The sequence below is a fragment of the Apteryx rowi genome, unplaced genomic scaffold (genome assembly GCF_003343035.1).
Source record: "Apteryx rowi isolate R43461 unplaced genomic scaffold, aptRow1 scaffold_230, whole genome shotgun sequence".
In the NCBI taxonomy this organism is placed as follows: Eukaryota; Metazoa; Chordata; class Aves; order Apterygiformes; family Apterygidae; genus Apteryx; species Apteryx rowi.
In genome coordinates, this window is record NW_020448642.1 from 467418 (window position 1) to 485358 (window position 17941).

General features: G+C 36.8%; 1 protein-coding gene across 9 annotated transcripts in view; it reads right to left on the reverse strand.

The window, feature by feature from the left end:
* PREP (prolyl endopeptidase) overlaps nucleotides 1-17941 on the reverse strand; it is a 112295-nt gene that overhangs the window by 80990 nt on the left and 13364 nt on the right. For 8 of the 9 annotated variants that reach the window (XM_026065700.1, XM_026065701.1, XM_026065709.1 and 5 more), the window contains 4 exons: nucleotides 16899-17108; nucleotides 15965-16081; nucleotides 15427-15548; nucleotides 2691-2796 (listed from right to left, as the gene is read on the reverse strand). In XM_026065700.1, the coding sequence (XP_025921485.1) occupies nucleotides 2691-2796; nucleotides 15427-15548; nucleotides 15965-16081; nucleotides 16899-17108 (555 nt within the window). The remainder of the gene's footprint in view (nucleotides 1-2690; nucleotides 2797-15426; nucleotides 15549-15964; nucleotides 16082-16898; nucleotides 17109-17941) is intronic. The other variant, XM_026065699.1, reaches the window with a different exon arrangement.

Consider the following 17941-nt stretch of genomic DNA (forward strand, 5'->3'; position numbering starts at 1 on the left):
AAGTAGCATTGTTTGCCACTTACTTTGCTTGTTGTACCAAACACTGCATTCCATAGATACCATAACAAAACCATGTTTTACAAGAATATTGCCTTTTCTTAAGACAGGTGCTTCCATTATGAGACACCTAGAGAATTACTTAAAATCCTAACCCACTTGAACATACCTTGAGATATTACTGAGTGGCCTGTACACATTGACAATTAAATGCCGGTCTTAATTCAAGAAATAGACATTAAACTCTGTTTCAGTCATATTCTAGACCTGCTTAGTTGCTTGTCTAAAACAGTTCACAATGTAATTTGGCATTCATTTCTCCTAATTTCAGAAGCAAGCTCTTCTACACTTGCTGTCCCAGAAAAATACAAGTTGAATTGAAATTGCCCCTCTTGTGGTCTAGACTGATAGAGCCAAGAACGAAGCTTATGCATGTTATTGCTTGCTCAAATTTATGGCTCTGAACCACCAAAGGCTGGGGTACCAGTGGTTCAGGATGCTTACATTTGAATGGAGAACCATCTCTAGTAAACATCCCCACATGTTTACTGTTAGATCTGCACTTACTTACTTGGAGACAGAAGGACATGGGTAAAGATAAGGGCCTTCACACTGAAAATACATTTGCCAACTTCGTGAGACAGATATGAAGRGTTCATAACTTTATAAAATAGAGAATATGCTCGAACAGTTACACCAAGATGTCCTCTTTTATAAGAAAAAAGGAAGAGTTTGGAGGGATAGGAAAACTCCCACCCAGCCCAACAGCAAACAAATGGGAAGGCAACTCAAAGACTCTGGTTCAGAAAAAGAGATTTTTTTAAAGCAGTATTTTCAAAGCCGGAACATGCCACTACTAATTTGTGCAAGTACTGCAGTATTAATTCATAAAAAGAAACAGTGTCTCCAAGTTAATATCACTAGAATGGAAGTCACCAGGAACAAAGAACTCTAATGTGGTACTTCCCAGCATTTTGTAAACTCTCAGTTAAGGATTTTTAAAGTTATCTAATTATTTACTAAAATGAAGTAGGAAAATAAAGAAGTCAATGTATAGAAAAATATAAGCTCAAATTTAGGCTATCTGCTTAGAAAGCCTGGAAAAGGTCAAGCTGTAAGTTTACCTTAGACCAGGCAGTACAAACTAGAAGGTTCATTATCTCATCCATGGTCTTTCAAGGCTCCATGCTAGTATTCTCATCAAGATTGTCCAGTGTATCTATAAATGGGAGGGTGAACATGGGAGGAGAGAGCTATACTTTTTATGCATTCCATCTCTAGCTGGATGTGAACTTGAATGACAATGTAATTTATCACTTAGGGAAATGCTTCACTGCAGTCTCATCACTGTACTAAGCAGTTATCTATACTGTTTTATGTTTTTAATAAAATTGCATGGAAAGCATCCTAATAATTTTCATTAGGCCTGCCATATTCTATATTCAAGAGGACATTAAACAGCTACTCAGTTATCCAAGACAGGTCTAAAGTAATTAGAAAATATTATTTGTAAAAGAGGAGAGTGACACGTCCACCAATAAAATGAATAAATTCCCTGGAAAGAAGTATAAAAGCATTAACTAAGCCATTTACTTTGAAACTATCATTACTAACATTTAACTCACCAAATTTCAAACTAGTGTACTAAGGTCTGCTGACCAACTAATTAAGGCAAGACCACACAACCACGTGGTATAGTAACAGCACTCGACAGAGAGAAACAAAATATACATCCCATATTCCAGAGCTGCTATCAGTTCTAGCCACCCTCATAAGCCTCAAATATTCTGTTTATGGGCAAGAGAACAAGTTTCTTTAAATCCAATATTTAGTAAGAAGCTACTACAGTATTTATTCTATCCCCAAAGATTTCAAAAAAAAACAAAAGCAGCAATGAATCCAGAAGAACTAAGCTGTTGTGTTCTGTGCAGAGCGCATAATAAGGAAGAGACTTCAATAATCCAACATTCTGGAAATACAAAAACATTGATCAATAAAACAACTAACTCTACCAGCCATCAACAATAGTCGTAAGCAGCAAAGTACTGTGCTTTCTGCTCATACTATTGAGGCTAGAAGACCAAATATACAAAAGCCAAAAGCTAATCCAGCTACAATTCAATGAAACAAATAAACATGTATTTCAAACATCAGTAGATGATGCTACAGAGCAAAATGTTATTATCATAAAATATTTAAGAATCTTTGTTTCCTAGTACTGTATAGAGAAAAAACAAAGTTATAGACAAACCAGGGACCTTTTTAAAAAGGGAGACCACTATATCAAAGGAAAGACATCATGTATTTTTGAAATGTGGGGGAAAAAAAAAAACATGGAAAAGTACCAGTGGTCTAGAAAACAAAATGAAACATATACTGGTGAAGGATGCTTATATTATCTCAATTTTTTCTTGTGATTTTTCAAGCACACTAAAGAACTAAGAATGGATTTTTCCATCTCCTGATATATAACAAAGGAACCCAAAAGTTAGCAGCGTGCATTTCATATACTCTCTGCATTGAACAAAAAAGGTTAAGCAATATATATATTACATTATATATAGTATATAATAGTTTATATATATTACATGTATCTATATTTATATATATAAAAATATATATAAATATATAAATAATTCAAATTTTATGTTGTCTTAAAATGAAAAAAAGTTACAAAGTAAGAAAACATGTACCTGATATACCCTGAGACTCTGTTTGTAGGTCACAGTACCACAGCCTGTTCACTGGATCACACCCTTCTCGGATGGACAGCAAGACATATCGACCATCATCTGATATCTGCATGAAATTACAGAAAATTAAGACATTCCATTCTTTGGAAAAAATTTCCAAGTTGAAAAGTTAGTCCCTATACTCCTAGCAAAAAATTAATTGATGGTACAGTTAGTTGAATAAACAGATGTATATGCAATACCAGAACTCAGCAAAAATACTGACCACTTACATCACTAAATAACTCATGTATAGTCTGCTGACATTTCAAGAGATCAAAAACAAACAGCGCTGTTTTTCCCTCCTTTAATTAAAAAAGTAAAAAGTTTACAATTACTAAGATAAAAGCATTCCAACTGAAAAGGAGGATCCTAAATGAATCAGCGTCAAAAAAAATTTGTAGGATTTTAGGAGGCAAATAAACAACATTTCTGCTAATGTTTGTTTGTTTTAAAAGATCATATTGAAATGAAACCTAAAGAATCAAAGACAACATCCAGGTGGTTACTCAGACGGGACCAAGATTTGAGAGGAGAGAGGAGTTCTTTGATGTGTTTCTCATTTAGTTGGAAAGCTACAAAAATCAAAAAGGGACTTTGCATTATAGTTAAACTAGTACTGAAAGTAATGCAGCACAATAATAAATATCAGCCATTGACAGCATTTTTCTATCCAGTCAGAGCTACAGAATGAAATGCATAGTACTGAAATACAGGTATTGTTACAAAAATCTCACAAACACCTATTATATTCTTCTAACATAGGAGTCAAGGGAAATAAGACTAATACTCAGTGGTCTGACAGCACTGTTTTATTCATGTGGCTTATAAAGTGTATCATCGCCACTTCAGAGCGTGGAGTTCCCCTGAAATATAACAGCTCCTTAAATGAAACCTTAAACCTTTTTTTTCCCCCAAGTTTTAAAAATCCCTTGGTCCCGCTATGGTGATTCTTACATCCTGCTGAAAGAACTGGGGAAGAATGAGCCAGAATTGAGATACCACAAACTGCTCAGCTTGCCCTGCAACTCCGCAGCGCTTCTCAGATAGTCCTCTGCTGTGCTGCAGCTAACTAGCAAATGAGGCCATCAGTGCTTTTGCCCTTCACATAAATGCAGGTTTACAACTAGTTTACAGCACTAATCTGACATTTCAGTAACACAGACGGACTCAGTATAAACAGAGTAAAACCTGCTGGCAGGAAAAAGAAACATTTAAAAATATCTCTCATCTCTCCACAATCAATGTGTTCATATGAAGAAGTTTATGTAAATTCATTATGTCAGCTGTAAAGCACTGCTTAATCTTGTGATCAGCTGAATTGCCAGGCTCCTACTGAACTACAGTAATCAAAGAGAACCCTCCTACACCAAAAAAAATCTTTATGTAGCGCAAACAAAATTTCATGATATTCCAAAAAAAGATGAGGCAGCCACATCTGCTGATGTAGGTGTCCAGTTTCTTTCTAATCATTGACTATGACGGCAATGTTCAAATTGAATGTTAAATTATACAAGGGCTTTTTTCTTTTTCTTTTCTTTCTCTCTTTTTTTTTTTTTTTAAACTTAGGCTCTCTTTTAAAAGACTCAAGGGTGCTACCAGTAGTTTTTGTCCAAACAAAACTTCTGAGTTTCTTGTGAGGATAAAGCAAAACCTTTGAACTTGAACTTCCAAATTCCTTTATCAAGATATTAATTCCATTCAAAAAGAAATTTAGCCCCCCCACAGAATCCTATTGAAATAAATCGGGCCCAACAGGGGCATGGGAAGGATCAGCCACACAGATCTCATTGAAAATCAGTAATTTGGGATAAACATTGATTTACATATTTTTAGAGATGCACTAGAACTGCACATGCCCATCAATCAGAGGAAAAACTGTGCTGCCAAAACTGCTAATATGGTGTGGAAAATGCATCTACCTCAGTGAAATCTCTGTATTTTGAGCCCTATGTAAGCACTCCATTTCTAATGCATAACCTGCCAGCTGAACTGAACCTACAGAAAGGAGTTTGTCACTAACTTCTTAGAATGGGCTTTCAGTGCCTCTCACAGATTTACATAAATTGAATGCTGCCTCCACTACACCAGGTTTCCTCACTATGCTTCCTTTCTCTAGCGATGCCAAAACGGCCGGTCTGTGAGTCTTTGAACATCTTAGATATGTTAAAAACCAGCTTCATTCAGCTCAGCCTTTCAGGATACTTGATCACCCTTAGACGTCTAATGCTGTCCCTGCTTACAATGCTAATTCCTGAGTCAGTAAATCACTAGCAGAGACTTGTTTACATCACTAGACAAGCACAGTTCAAGGATTTTATCACTCACCTTCAAAATACCAGTGATCAGGTATCAAAGGGTGGATGATTCTAAGGATGTGGTAGGATTCATCATGGTTACAAATGGGCTAACCAAAATGTAGCTGCTTTAAGTGGCAGGATGGTGAAAACCATCAAATTGGCATTTTGCATAAGCCAAATATGCTTGCCTTGCACAGGTGCTTTGCCAAACTATTTTTTAAAAAGGAAAAGCAGAATACTGACTTCTAGCTCCAGGCTCATGGCTTCAGTTATTCCCAGCACCACGTACACCAGAAGGATTTACCAGATGCTAGAGCTCAGCTTTAGATTTTTGATGTCTCATTCCCAAGAACTTCCAAGGGTATCTGCTACAAGTCCATCTCTTATAGAGCTAGAAAAAGGCTGGCAGCTTAGTCTCCCAGAGAGTGACTCTGAATGAGAGCCACTTCATTCACAGCAGACTTCCTCTCAAGTTTGCAAGTGATGGAATTAGTTTACTAGGTGTTTTCTGTCACAAAACAGCACAAAATGTCTTAGAAGCCATCTGAGCTGGTGATTTGCTTCATTCGTGCTCATTTGCTTACCATGCCAAATTAAATGAAGCTCACAGTGTTTTCATTTTTTGCTATTTTTATTAGGTTTACACACAGAAAAATCTAAAGGCTGCTGTTAAATGAACATTATGAGCTACACCTGTATCATAAATTTTCAGATGAAGCTTCTTGTTTTGCCTCTGCATGAGTATGTATGCACACGATAAAATTATTTCCAAAATGGTCTCTGCTGTGCCCATATAATCACCAATGAAAGCTTCTTTCTACTCAGGCTTCTCAAACACACCCTTTTTCCTGGCAAAGCTTTTGAAAGTGCAAGTCTATGAAGGGAAGGCAGGAAGTAACAGCAAGTCATCAATTTAAAGCTTCCCTCTCCCGGCATGGCTCCTCTGAGCACATTCCAAAATTACCAGATTTAGATGTTTTATTAAAAACTGATGCAGGAGGCTATTTCCCATCCACACTTTCATATGACAGTCTCTAACAGAAATTTAAACTTACAGTCACAAAATAGGAATCTCATCTTCAAAAACAAAAAAAAGAACACTTACTCAGGGATTTTAATTACTTGTTAGATTTACTTTGGTTAATATTCATAACATTAATTGTGCAAAATATTCATAACATTAGCTATGCAAAATAAATTTCAGAAGAATTAGGCCTTATCTATACTGCTATTCAAACAGATCCACAGTTTTGAGGATGCAGGAAGGGAACTTAATAGAAGACAGTGCCAAATCTCAGTACATGAAAGTTAACTAGAACTTAAACAAATGTTTCCAAGTTGTCTTCTTACAAAGCATTTTATCAGCAACTAATTATATTGCTAAAAAAAAGAGTCCATATATCTGAAAGTTTACACAGTCACTCAGAAAAACACACGTAAGATTTCTAGGGGACCGAGAACAGCATTAAGAAAACAGCTAAGATAAATTTAACAGGGCAGGCTGCAAAATTGAGACTTTTCACCTACTCCTTCCAAGATAAATTATACCCCAAAACAGAAATCAAGATTAGACAACCATTTTTGAGAGCATCTTCAGTTTTGTTAGGTTTCAGTTTTAATTAAACTAGTTGCTGCTATATGCTGCTTAAACGACTATTAATACTTCCAAAAGCACTAAGCTTCCTTCTCTTGGTAGATAAACAGCAACTTGCCTGATATGTTCTTTTCCTCTCCTCACCAACTCATAAAATATTACCAGTGAGTGTTGCATACCAACATAAATTTCCGTTAAACTCAACAGTATGATGCATAAAAGCCTTTCAGTCATGGTTAGAACCCACACAAATCTGTTTTTTAATGTTGTGATTAATGGTTAACAGAAGACTACGCTTTATCCAAGAAACTTATTTGCAAGTTTCTGTTGTTGTTGTTGCAAGGGCAATTCAGAACTTCCAACGACAGCAAATTTGAGCGCATCTAATGAGTTTTTCCTTCCACGTTCCCAGCTGGACTAGTGAAGAGCTGATAGCAGTTTACGTTTAATTTGAAGCAGGAATTCCCAAAGCATATTGCTGGTGGGATGCCAATTAGGTCTATCACTGTCACTGTTTACATCAGTGAGTTCTATAACCCAAGGGAATTTGACAAAGCAGGACACAACACTGACTGCAGCATGCTAAAATGTTTACTATTATACTGCAGATTTAGACATCCACATTGCAAAATTACAGTTTGATGAGCAAATTTTGGCAGCTGTACCAGCTTATGTAGTCTCTACCTCTAGCTCTTCCATCTGCTATGGTTACTTGTACCCACCCAGGTTCATTTCCCTAGTCATGCCACTACAGCATTGATTCAGGTCTCGTTCAGTGTGCAGCTGCACGAATGTCTGAGCTGACACGCTGCAGCAAGCAGCTGGAAACAGGAATAACATGGACAGAGATTGCTTAAGGCAGCTTAGATGGTGCTGCTGACAAATGTGTAATCATGGCCTGAATGCTACTGACTTTTCTGTATTGTAAACAGACGAGTCAGGGTTTCAAAATGAAAAGAAATACTGTTTCCTCACTATCATTTGGCTTATACTTAGACGGCTACATGTTCTTCATGAGGTCAACCTTCCCTTGGCCCACAAAGTTACAAGCTGAAATTTCAAACTAGCTTCTCACTCAAATCTTAGAATGCTTTGATGGTTCAACATAGGAGAGACAGCTGTAGTTTAAGAACCGACAGCTTGGATCAGAAGTAAGTTCTCCTGGTTCCCCACATCCAAGCTGAAAGGGAAACATCTCAAGAATTTCTGTGAGAGATCTGGAGAGCTAGTCAGTGCAAATTTCTCTCAATAAAGTAATTTCTATTGTTTCAAACAGCACACACTGTTAAAAGGTAAGGCAGTTCTACAGCAATTAAACATCTCAGAATCACCAACAGGTCCTGTCAAAATAGGACAGAAGAAATCCTGTAGCCTTTTAGCTGGAGCTGAGCTCCTGAACACCTTAAATGTTTTTCAAAGCCTTCAGCAAAATAATGATTATATTGGCAGAACACAGCACCAATCTGTAACTCAGCACTGGTAAAGCAGGCACTATCATAGGGAACTGTGAACGAAACTCAGGAATGTTTCAAAGAGTTAATGTTGGCATAGAGTATGTAGTTTTGTTTCTGTTCTTCAGTCAAGTGGCAGTTTGAAGGGATTAGATCTGTTATTCCTGGAATAGTCACTGTGACCATGTTCAGACCGTACAAATAAGTATCAGTATGATAGTGTTGCTCACAAGTACTATTTTGTTTAGTCTTTCAAGGATCAAATTCTTTTAAGTAACCTTTCTCTGTAAAGATTTTACCTTTTAGTAGCTGATTTTTTTCTTTTTACTAGCAGTTTTGTTTCAATTTTACCTGTTCTCTCCCTTTCCATGAAAAGTAATCTCTGCTTAGAAAAATGTTAAGAGATGCTAAGGTCTACTTGTGACTTGGATAAATTAATGGATATCAAAAGAAGAAAAATTAAAGTCTAAACAGTGCATACAAGTAAAATGAATTTTCTAACTACTTATGTTTTTTTCCTTTACAAAATATTGTTAATTCATTATGCAAGTCATATAAGGAGCCCAAATGAGTTGCATTTTCTGCATTCACAACAGCAGTAACAATCTGAGATCTACAAAAAAAAAGAAATTAAATATTTTGTCTACTACCAACACATTTCAGACTGGAGTTTCATACATAATTAAAAAAAGAACAAACAGGAGAAGACTGTAGGGTTTTCAGACTTCCTGGCTTTACACATTACTCATCAGCTAAAACATCCATGAGAGATAAAGTGCTTTGCTTCTAAGTAAAGGGGTATGACAGCACCCCCAGTAAAAATTAATGCTAGTTCTTTGAATACCACCTGGGTAGTCACCACTGCAAGATTTAGGATAGTGAAGAGCTCTTTATTTTTAGTTCACAAATAGGGTCTTTCGAATGCATAATATTAAGACAACTACACATTTTACTCCTTTTTAAGCTAAGCAATTGAAGTTCTACCACCTTTGCTCGTTCTATTACTGAGGTGGAAAAAACTAATCACTGCATAATTCGCTTCCATATAATGAGCTATTAAAATATTAAATAAGTAAAACTCAGGTATTAGAGAACATGCCATGCCCAGGATAAGATAAATTGTCTTCTGCTGTAACTCCAGACATTAACACTATTATAATCCACATCCTGATCTTCATGTGTGGTTATTTTACAAACTACTGCTCTTCAAAGACTAGTGTCCTCTGCATATCAAATAAGGTAATTGTCATTGCCATCTAATGCATTTATAATGAAACAGAGCAAACAAATCAAAGCTTTCAAGTAGAGCCAAATGGTCATATTAAGAACTGGATTCTGTGCACTCAGAAAGTAGTCAAGAGAAGATCAGACCCTCCTGAGAAAGCAAGATGCATGGCAATAAAGATGCTATGCATGACATTAACAACTAAGATTAAAAACTCATAGCACCAGTAAGCTACATTTTAACATTGCTGCCATTTCATTATATGCTATGTATACAACACTTTAAAACCACCCAGAGTGACTGACCAGAAATCTATTTTTTTTAAATGTTCATCTGAGGATTGTACCCAGCCATCACTGTAAAATGGACCGATGATAGCTGTTGCTTCCTGAATTTTACATGCATGCTGCTCTGAACCTGAACAGAACTTGACCCAGAAGAATCTCCATGCAAGAGGACATTTTGGATTGATAAAGGAATTACCTGCCTTACATTATTTATCAATATTTTAAAGCTTCCTATCAAATGAGTAAAGTGAAATCCTGAACAAAACACAATCCTTCTACAGAGGGAAAAATAAAAAAAATCCTGCAGAATTTGCCAGAGCATTTGATCAGCAAAAGATGAAAACAATTACGCTGTCTAAACAGCCTCAAATGCTCTAACGTCATAGATGTGTGCATGCTCCTGTGCCACAAAGTTCTGTTTGTATGATGACAAAGTCAAGAACCCCACTGTTATCTCCCAGCATTTCAAATTCCACTTTTATTAACTCACTCCCACTAAACTCACTACTACTAAAAAGCAAAGCTTTTTCCCTTCCTAGAGGATGAAACAATTTTTCATTAGGTAAAACGATTTCTTTTCTTTTCTTTTTTTTTTAAATAAAGGTATATAAAACTATGCTCTGAAATTATCTTTCGAGTGGTGTGCAAAGTCACTTAAGCCTACATAGAGCAACTATTGCATTTTATGTTCTAGAAGTCTTTGAGAAGACTAAGATTGGTGCAAGAACTCCCTTTCACTAAGCAACCTCTTGGACTGTCTGCACAATCCAGGCCCCCAAAGCTGGCACTCTATGGCCAAAAATGCTTATTTTGTCTTTTATTTGCATCATACTGATTCAACCAGCTTGATCTCAAAAGACCTAATTATGGGTGATTACAGGTACACAGGATTTCAGGATCAGGCCCAAGAGAAACTACTTACTACATTTTGAAGAGCAGGATTGACATATGGTATGCTGTATATGGCCTGTTTATATGTTAATAAGATGCTGGTGTGTTCTCTCCCTCCATCCCCCAGGTTAGACAAATTGCTTTGGACATTAATTCAATTCCCTGATTTCAGGTGTGGTTTCATTCTTGGATGTCAGATACAATAAATGAAGGAGAATGTGCTGGTATAAAGCACATTCCTATCCATATCCTTCTTAGCCTCTGCTAAACCTGCGGTTGAAGGAGACGTACCAAAACCAGAGATTTGGGATTTTGACCCTAGATCATCATGATTACAACTGTTCCAATTGTAACAGGACACTGGACAGCCTTGTTCGGAAGCGAAACACAGCCATAAGCACATGCATGTTTACATGCATTCCCTTTCTTAAATCTAGCACAGAGCAAAACTATCAGTCTTCTGAGGTGGCAGTCTATACACATTACACAAGATTTCTGCTTGGGCTTTCAGCTTGCTTTTCAGCGCACTGCAAGTTGTCTAAGCCCCAAGGCAACAGGAACTTGGCTATATAAGAGACTACCTTCTACTGTAGCCCCACTTACAGCCAGAAAGATTGCCTGGGTGACGGTAAAACTCTCCAGATCTATTGCCAGGGCTAAAAGAAAATATCCACATTCTATTCCAAATTCAGTGTTGACAAAGATAGCATATGATTTTACAAAAACAAAGAAAAAACACCCCACAGCCCTGTTTTGTTCAGTAGTGAGTCTCACTTGAGCAAGCTAAAAATGTTTTGAGCCCTCTGCCTGCATCCTGCTTATTCTTCCCCTGTGGATGCTGCACTTCCATGTCTGGCAAAGCTTATTCCTCTGCACTCTGAATTTCATTTGCAAGATCACCTCCCCAGTTGTGAACCACTGGTGTCAACTGACAGCTCTAAACTTTTCTTATCAATTTAGAGATCGTGCACAGTGCGTGACAGACAACATAAAATGATGTACTGTTTCAGCACTGGAGGAATTGGGATGGGAGGGTTTCTGTTTTATTTTTTCCTCTCTTATTTCTATTTACTTTCCTGCCAATACAGACTTTTAACACTATCAACTGTGAAAGGTTCTTACATAACTTATTGTTTAACTTTCAGAATAACAGCCTGACTGTGAAAGAGATATATGCTATATGAGTCCAAAGACGAAGTAAGAAGATGCTGCATAAAAGGAGAGGTGGAAGCCAAGAACGCTCCTCTTCCAGAGAGTAGCTATGACATTGCAAAGGTTTTAAAAATCTTCATACCAGACTGCCCTCTACTGGGATGTTATTCAAACAGGTTCCATCTCTGCTTCTTCCCAACTCCCCCACCATCCTAGAATCTGTACCAAAAATATTTAAGTATTTTATAGACAAATGAAGAGATTCGATAGCTGCTTCTTCTAAAATGATCTAGCTATAAAGTCTGACTGGAAATAAACTGAATTTTTTCCTCACAAGCAATTCATTCAAGTGAAGAGCTGGAAATATACCCATACTTCTATGCCAAGACCATTTTCAGCATCACAGATTTTGTTTAAATCAAGCATACTAGTGCTGGTGTCGAATGAGTAACGAGGCAAAAAAATTGAAGCTATCCTATGGCGTGTTGTCTTGTAAATGTATTAAGCTGACAGAATTTTACTCTAGCCTCTTTTCTCCTAATCAGTGACCCAGTTTCTTCTCTCCACTGAATATACACACCACACCAGCTCTCTACACTGCATCAGAGAATTTTTTTTTTTTTTTTTAAGTATAATAGCCATATTACTACTTTTACTGTCTCTCAAGGATCTCCTTTTAGGGTCCTTTTCACCTGCAAGTAAGATACATCTCTCCTTTATCCCACAGTTGTCAGACCTGCAATTTCTGCCTTAAATCTGAGCATGGAAATGGAAGCTCTGTCCTTACTATAAAGGTATGATAGTTCATATTTGACTACCCATACAACCAATTGTCTTCACTGGAGCTTGTATAAAACACAGGAGAACCCAACTTTTTCTGCCAATTTGGCCTAGCAGGGCTCTACGTAATAAAAATGTTTGATTATTAATGTGACAGGAATACAAATGAGCAGACTTCCATAAAATGTTGAGCTGTGCAAAGCTGTATTTTAAAACCAGTGGCAGCATATTAGCATGAAGGAATAATATTTAGAGCAAAGCCAATAATCCTTATCGTTTGATTTTTTTTATTAAAGTGATTTTAATTTTTTCAATTATTCTGTGGTCTTCCACTCACTCAAACTCTACTTTAAAAAACTGACCAGAAAACTTGTTTGAATGGGCTAAAGAGAAGATTTTTGACCTATTCCACAAGGGTGGAACCACATTTTGTAATTGCAGGGGTCTTTTTTTTTTTAAATTGCAGAATACTTGTTTTTTTCCTGACCATTAAAATCCATCTTTCATTAATATCAGGATTCACAAAGCCACATTTTACAGCTGGAGCTCACAGGACAATCCCAGAGTATCAGCTGTCTTAAAGTACTTTCACTTCGATAACCTCGTGATTATTTAACAAGGTATCCTTCTGCCTTACCAATCTATTTTAAATTAAAGAAACATTTCTTCTTAAATACCAACATCTCTCTGGAAGATTATACCTCCTAGAGGTCAAGAAAACAGTCATAAGAAGCTACGTAATTAAATTCATTAAACAACAATCCACAGTAGTGAGGTGTTTCTCTATTCACTACCATCCCTACTTTCCCAAGAAAGTGTTTTCTATTCATGGGGGGTTTCAATTCAGGTGACTTTGGAGCTGGTAGCTGCCTTGCATTATATTATTTTCCTATTCTGCAGCTGGAATTACTACTACCAATCCTCTCTTCCTACTCCAAGGATTTTTCGATCATTTAATATAAGGGTTATATATTCTCATTAATCACATAAAAATTACCTGAGACATTTCGTATCTGAAAAAAAGCCACTTCTTTTCTTTATGTTTAAGCTTGTCTCAAGATTTTTGTTCACAATAAGGAGTCAGGAGATGCAAGATGGCTGTTCCTCTATGCCCTGGCCAGGTTAACTCTTTGGTACTCACTATATGCACTGTATTACAAAATTTCTTCCATGGTCCTCACATTCAGTTCTGCATTTCTGATCTTGAAATGCTCCAGCCCTGCTTCTTCAACTTAGATAAGAAAAGGCTGTTAGCGTGCTACCATCTTAAAGAAGAGTTTGCTAAACAAGACCCTAACCTGTAAGTCAAGCATACCTCTGCATCTAATATAAGAGATGAGATCACTTTCCAGGTGATTTAGTACCATCTGAGACTGCAAACCTTCACTGTTCTAAAAAGCTGTATATTCTAATGAATCAGACAACAATACTCCTCCCCCAAGGAAAATAAATTTGCCTTCACAACAACATGCGTAGTTCAGCTCATGACACTACAAAAACGATAATAATAATATGCATCACTTGTGTGAATCAGTGGATACATCACTACAAGACATCTGACACCAAAAGAAATAAGCCCATTTATTTATGGAACTGGGGAAAAATAAGGATAATGGTTTCCAAATACCATTTTATTGCCAGTTTAACTCAATGGAATTGACTAGTTTTTAAAAGAAAGTCCCAAAGTCCCATTTGCAATTTTACAATGATGTTCAGGTGGGATGGAAAGGTGTCTTCCATAAATAGATGAGATAATGTAAAAAGATTCTTTTTATCTGTAGGTTCTGTGAATAAATCTGATTTGTATAAAGAAAGCTCAATGCAGTCTCTTTGCTTAGGAGTCTTTCACGTTCTGGTTCACTGTCTGATTTTTAATTTGACTGCTCAAATTCTTCGTATGAACCTTTGTTTTCTGGCAGCCCAAAGAAAACTAATCCCCAATATTTTCATGGGTTGACATGTTGAGAAGTGAGGCTGCGTTGATGATCACATTTTTAAAAAGACATACTCTCAGAGCAAAGTAATTATTGGGACTGAATACCCCACTCAAGGCAAAAATATTCCACATTCATCACAAATGTCAGGCCAAAAGAGAGCCTATATAGAAGCAAAAATGTACTGATTAAACATGGTAGGCAGGAGAGTACAAAAAAAGTCCAACAGGATATTATCCTCCTTTGGAAAAACATCAGCTTCCTTATTAATAGAAAGCTCACTACATTCCAACAGCACTTAAAACAGTGTACTAACTTAATGAAGCGCTGTTAAATCTAATATGAATGGCAAAACATACATTAATTACAAACCTCAGGGTCTTTTGAATCATTCATGGAAGTCAGAATAGAGCATGGTTACCTATCATTAAGGTTCCCTGGAACATTCCACAATATACTTCTAGTTCAACAAAGTAAGTTTAAGAAATCAATTCCAGCAGTTACCTGTTTCATCTCCGATATCACAGTATGCTCCACATTTGTGCCAGTACAAGGAATTTAAACTTAAGAGTCTCCACCTGAGCATACAGTATTAATGGAGACTACAATCTGTATTCTCCACATGAATAAGTAAAATAGCCATATTTGCTTTTTCATATATAGACATATTTTCTTTTAAGGAAAGATACTGGGAAAATAAACGTGTGACTGAGTATTCAGACATTCTTATTATTGGGATAAGCTCTTTGTACAGGAAATGAAGGCTGGGGCTCAACACCGACTAAGAAGAAATCAGAATACTGACAAATGATCCCTGTCTATGCTGGAATTTACATCAGGCTATGTCCTGAAAGAAGAAAAAACGTGATTGTGTCATTACAGACAAGGGTTGATTTAAAGCAGACAAGACAGTCTTATTTTCAGCCATTTTTAGTTGATGATTCTTAGTTCAATGCTTAACTCTCTAACCCTAATAAAAAGCATTCTTTTAACAAAATGTTTTTCATCTCACACCTACTACCAGCTGTTAGACAGAATCTGAAAAACTGAATATACTGATGACAAGCTTCAGATGTACCATACCTCGGCTCCACCCATCCATTTTGGTTCATCAGGAAATTCAGCACATAGGATATCTTCTGACTGGTTGGTTCCCAATACATGGTAATGCAACTTTTGGTGGAGATTAGTGGAGGTCTCAGTGCCTAGTGAAATGCAGATGTTTAAATCAATTAGTTCTCAAAAAAATCCAACAAGATCCAAAAAAAAAAAGAAAACCCTTAGAAACTTCTGCATCCCTTTCAAGAGGAGTCATTCAGCAGACAGAACTATGAATAGTTTGAGTCTACAACCATTCTGACTTCTACACAGGGAATTGAGCAAAACCCTCCAAAAAAACACCTCCAAATCATATGACAAAACAGTCCAAACAGTTAGCCTTTCCCTTTATTGCAGACAAGACATTCTTTAAATGTGAGGATTTGACATTTTAGGCTTCACTTTCCAGAAATACTAAACAAGTGAACAAAAACAACCCCCCCACCCTTTTATGATGTTTTTGTTTCCATCTCACATGAGCCAGTTAAGGGGAAGCTTATTGCTAATTAACACTCATACACACCTTCATATTTCCATCTGGTAAAAATCAAAAAGAGGTGTTTTAAAACGCTGCATGTAGCACATCTTGATTTTTTTTTATTTTGTTCTTGCAACACTTTCCAATGCAACACTTCAGCTTCTGAGCCACAAGCACATTTAAAGGTAAATAACACAAATGAGTGTCTAGTTTGTGAGTTTTGCAAAACCATAGTCTGCAAGAGTAAAATACAGGGCCAAAGCCCACACTGACTCCAAGGTTTAACAAAGAACAGAGCTCCATAAAAGAAACTTTTCAGTAGCACTGCCTTATTAAGGAGCTGTTAGATTCCTTCCCTATTGATGCTCCCCAGTAAATTATTCTCCTTCCTGTGCTATTCCCTAAGTTTTCCTAGCACAAGCATTCGGAGCTGCTGTGCAGTGAACCACAGATGAATAATCTGGTGGTGTAACAAAAACCCTCCCTTGTGCCCCAGGTTGTTCTTCATCAGGTCAACTTCCCAAGACAATTCACCTACACAAGTTCGTAAGTGGCACAGATCTAAGTGAACTGTCATTAAACATCCAATTTCAGCCAACAATACCCTGCATGAGATCTGGGTAAATCATTGTGGAAAAAAAGAAAAGGAGCAACAAAATTTTATGAAAATGACAGGGTAGGAAGTGACACTAATCAAATACAGGTTCTGGTCATACAAGACATAATTCTTTATGCTGCAGATAGGTTTCTGATGTTATCCCTACGACTGCARGAGGAAGCCCAAGTGTATATTTATGCTTTGTTTCTGTTATTGGGCCTTTTGAAATAATTAGCTATACTAGTTTATGCAATTAGATACCAGATTGAGTTACTATTTAATGTCATTTGAGTAAAGAATCTTCCTGTGACAAACTGCCCTAGGACTTTATCACATCAATTTATTGAAAAAGGCATTTTGTTTACACAAAGCCATACTTACCATCACTTTTCCCATCTTGTTGTGGATAGCAGTTATAGAACATGCCTTTTCCATCATGGGTCCATGCCATGCAACTGAATTTAACTCTCTCCAATGTATCTGGAAGATCCTCAGGACCTTCCACTTTCATAAACTTAACAGTAACCCAATCAGAACCACTAGAACTCAGGCCGTATGCAAAGTATTCACCATCTTCACTGAACGCATAACCTAGGAAATCAGAACCAAACAAGATGAAGTAAGAAACCACAAGAGATCAGTATTTTCAAAAAAGTGTTTATTATACTGCCACAGAGTTTTTCAGTATATATTGCATGCTAGCCAAATCCCAGAGGACAGGAGAAAGTGGGGAAGCAGTTAAAAGAACTGTATTATTAGAACACTGATAGGAGAGGTTTTACTTTCTAAAAGACAGTGCAAGCAACTATATTACTATTATCTGGGATTCACAGCACTTTTCCAGAGTCTCTGTAGATTTCTCAAATAGTTCACATATCTGAGTTTAGGCATGCATACTCAGGAAGTACTGTCAGCAACATTGCTTAAGCCTAATATCTGAATTATGATTGGAATAACAATTCTTCTACTTCTATGAGTCTGCGAGGAAGAGGTAGAGGCTGAAAACGCGCACAGGTACGGACCACAGAGCAGGATTCTAAGAAAATAACATTACCAAAGTAGTAAACGTGAGTTGAGATGAAGGGAATACATTCTCAAATAAAGCAACTACCACTCCAATACAGGAGTCGCTGAAAACTAGACCCTGCAAAGGCATGACTACTGAAGCAACTGGGGGGGGGGGGAATACTAGCAAGCAAATGGATTAAATGCTGGTATTCTCAGCTCTCAGATTTGTTTAGTTCTACCCACACTTTGAGGAAAACATGATTCTGAAAAAAATTCAGAAGAGCTTCCACCATAACTGACAAGGATCAAATTCCTTTCAAATCAGCTCAAGTGTAGTGAAAAGACTGAATTATCATAGGCCTGAACAGACCTGAAAGTAACTACTGGAAGGAGAAAAAAAAAAAAAAAAAAAAAAA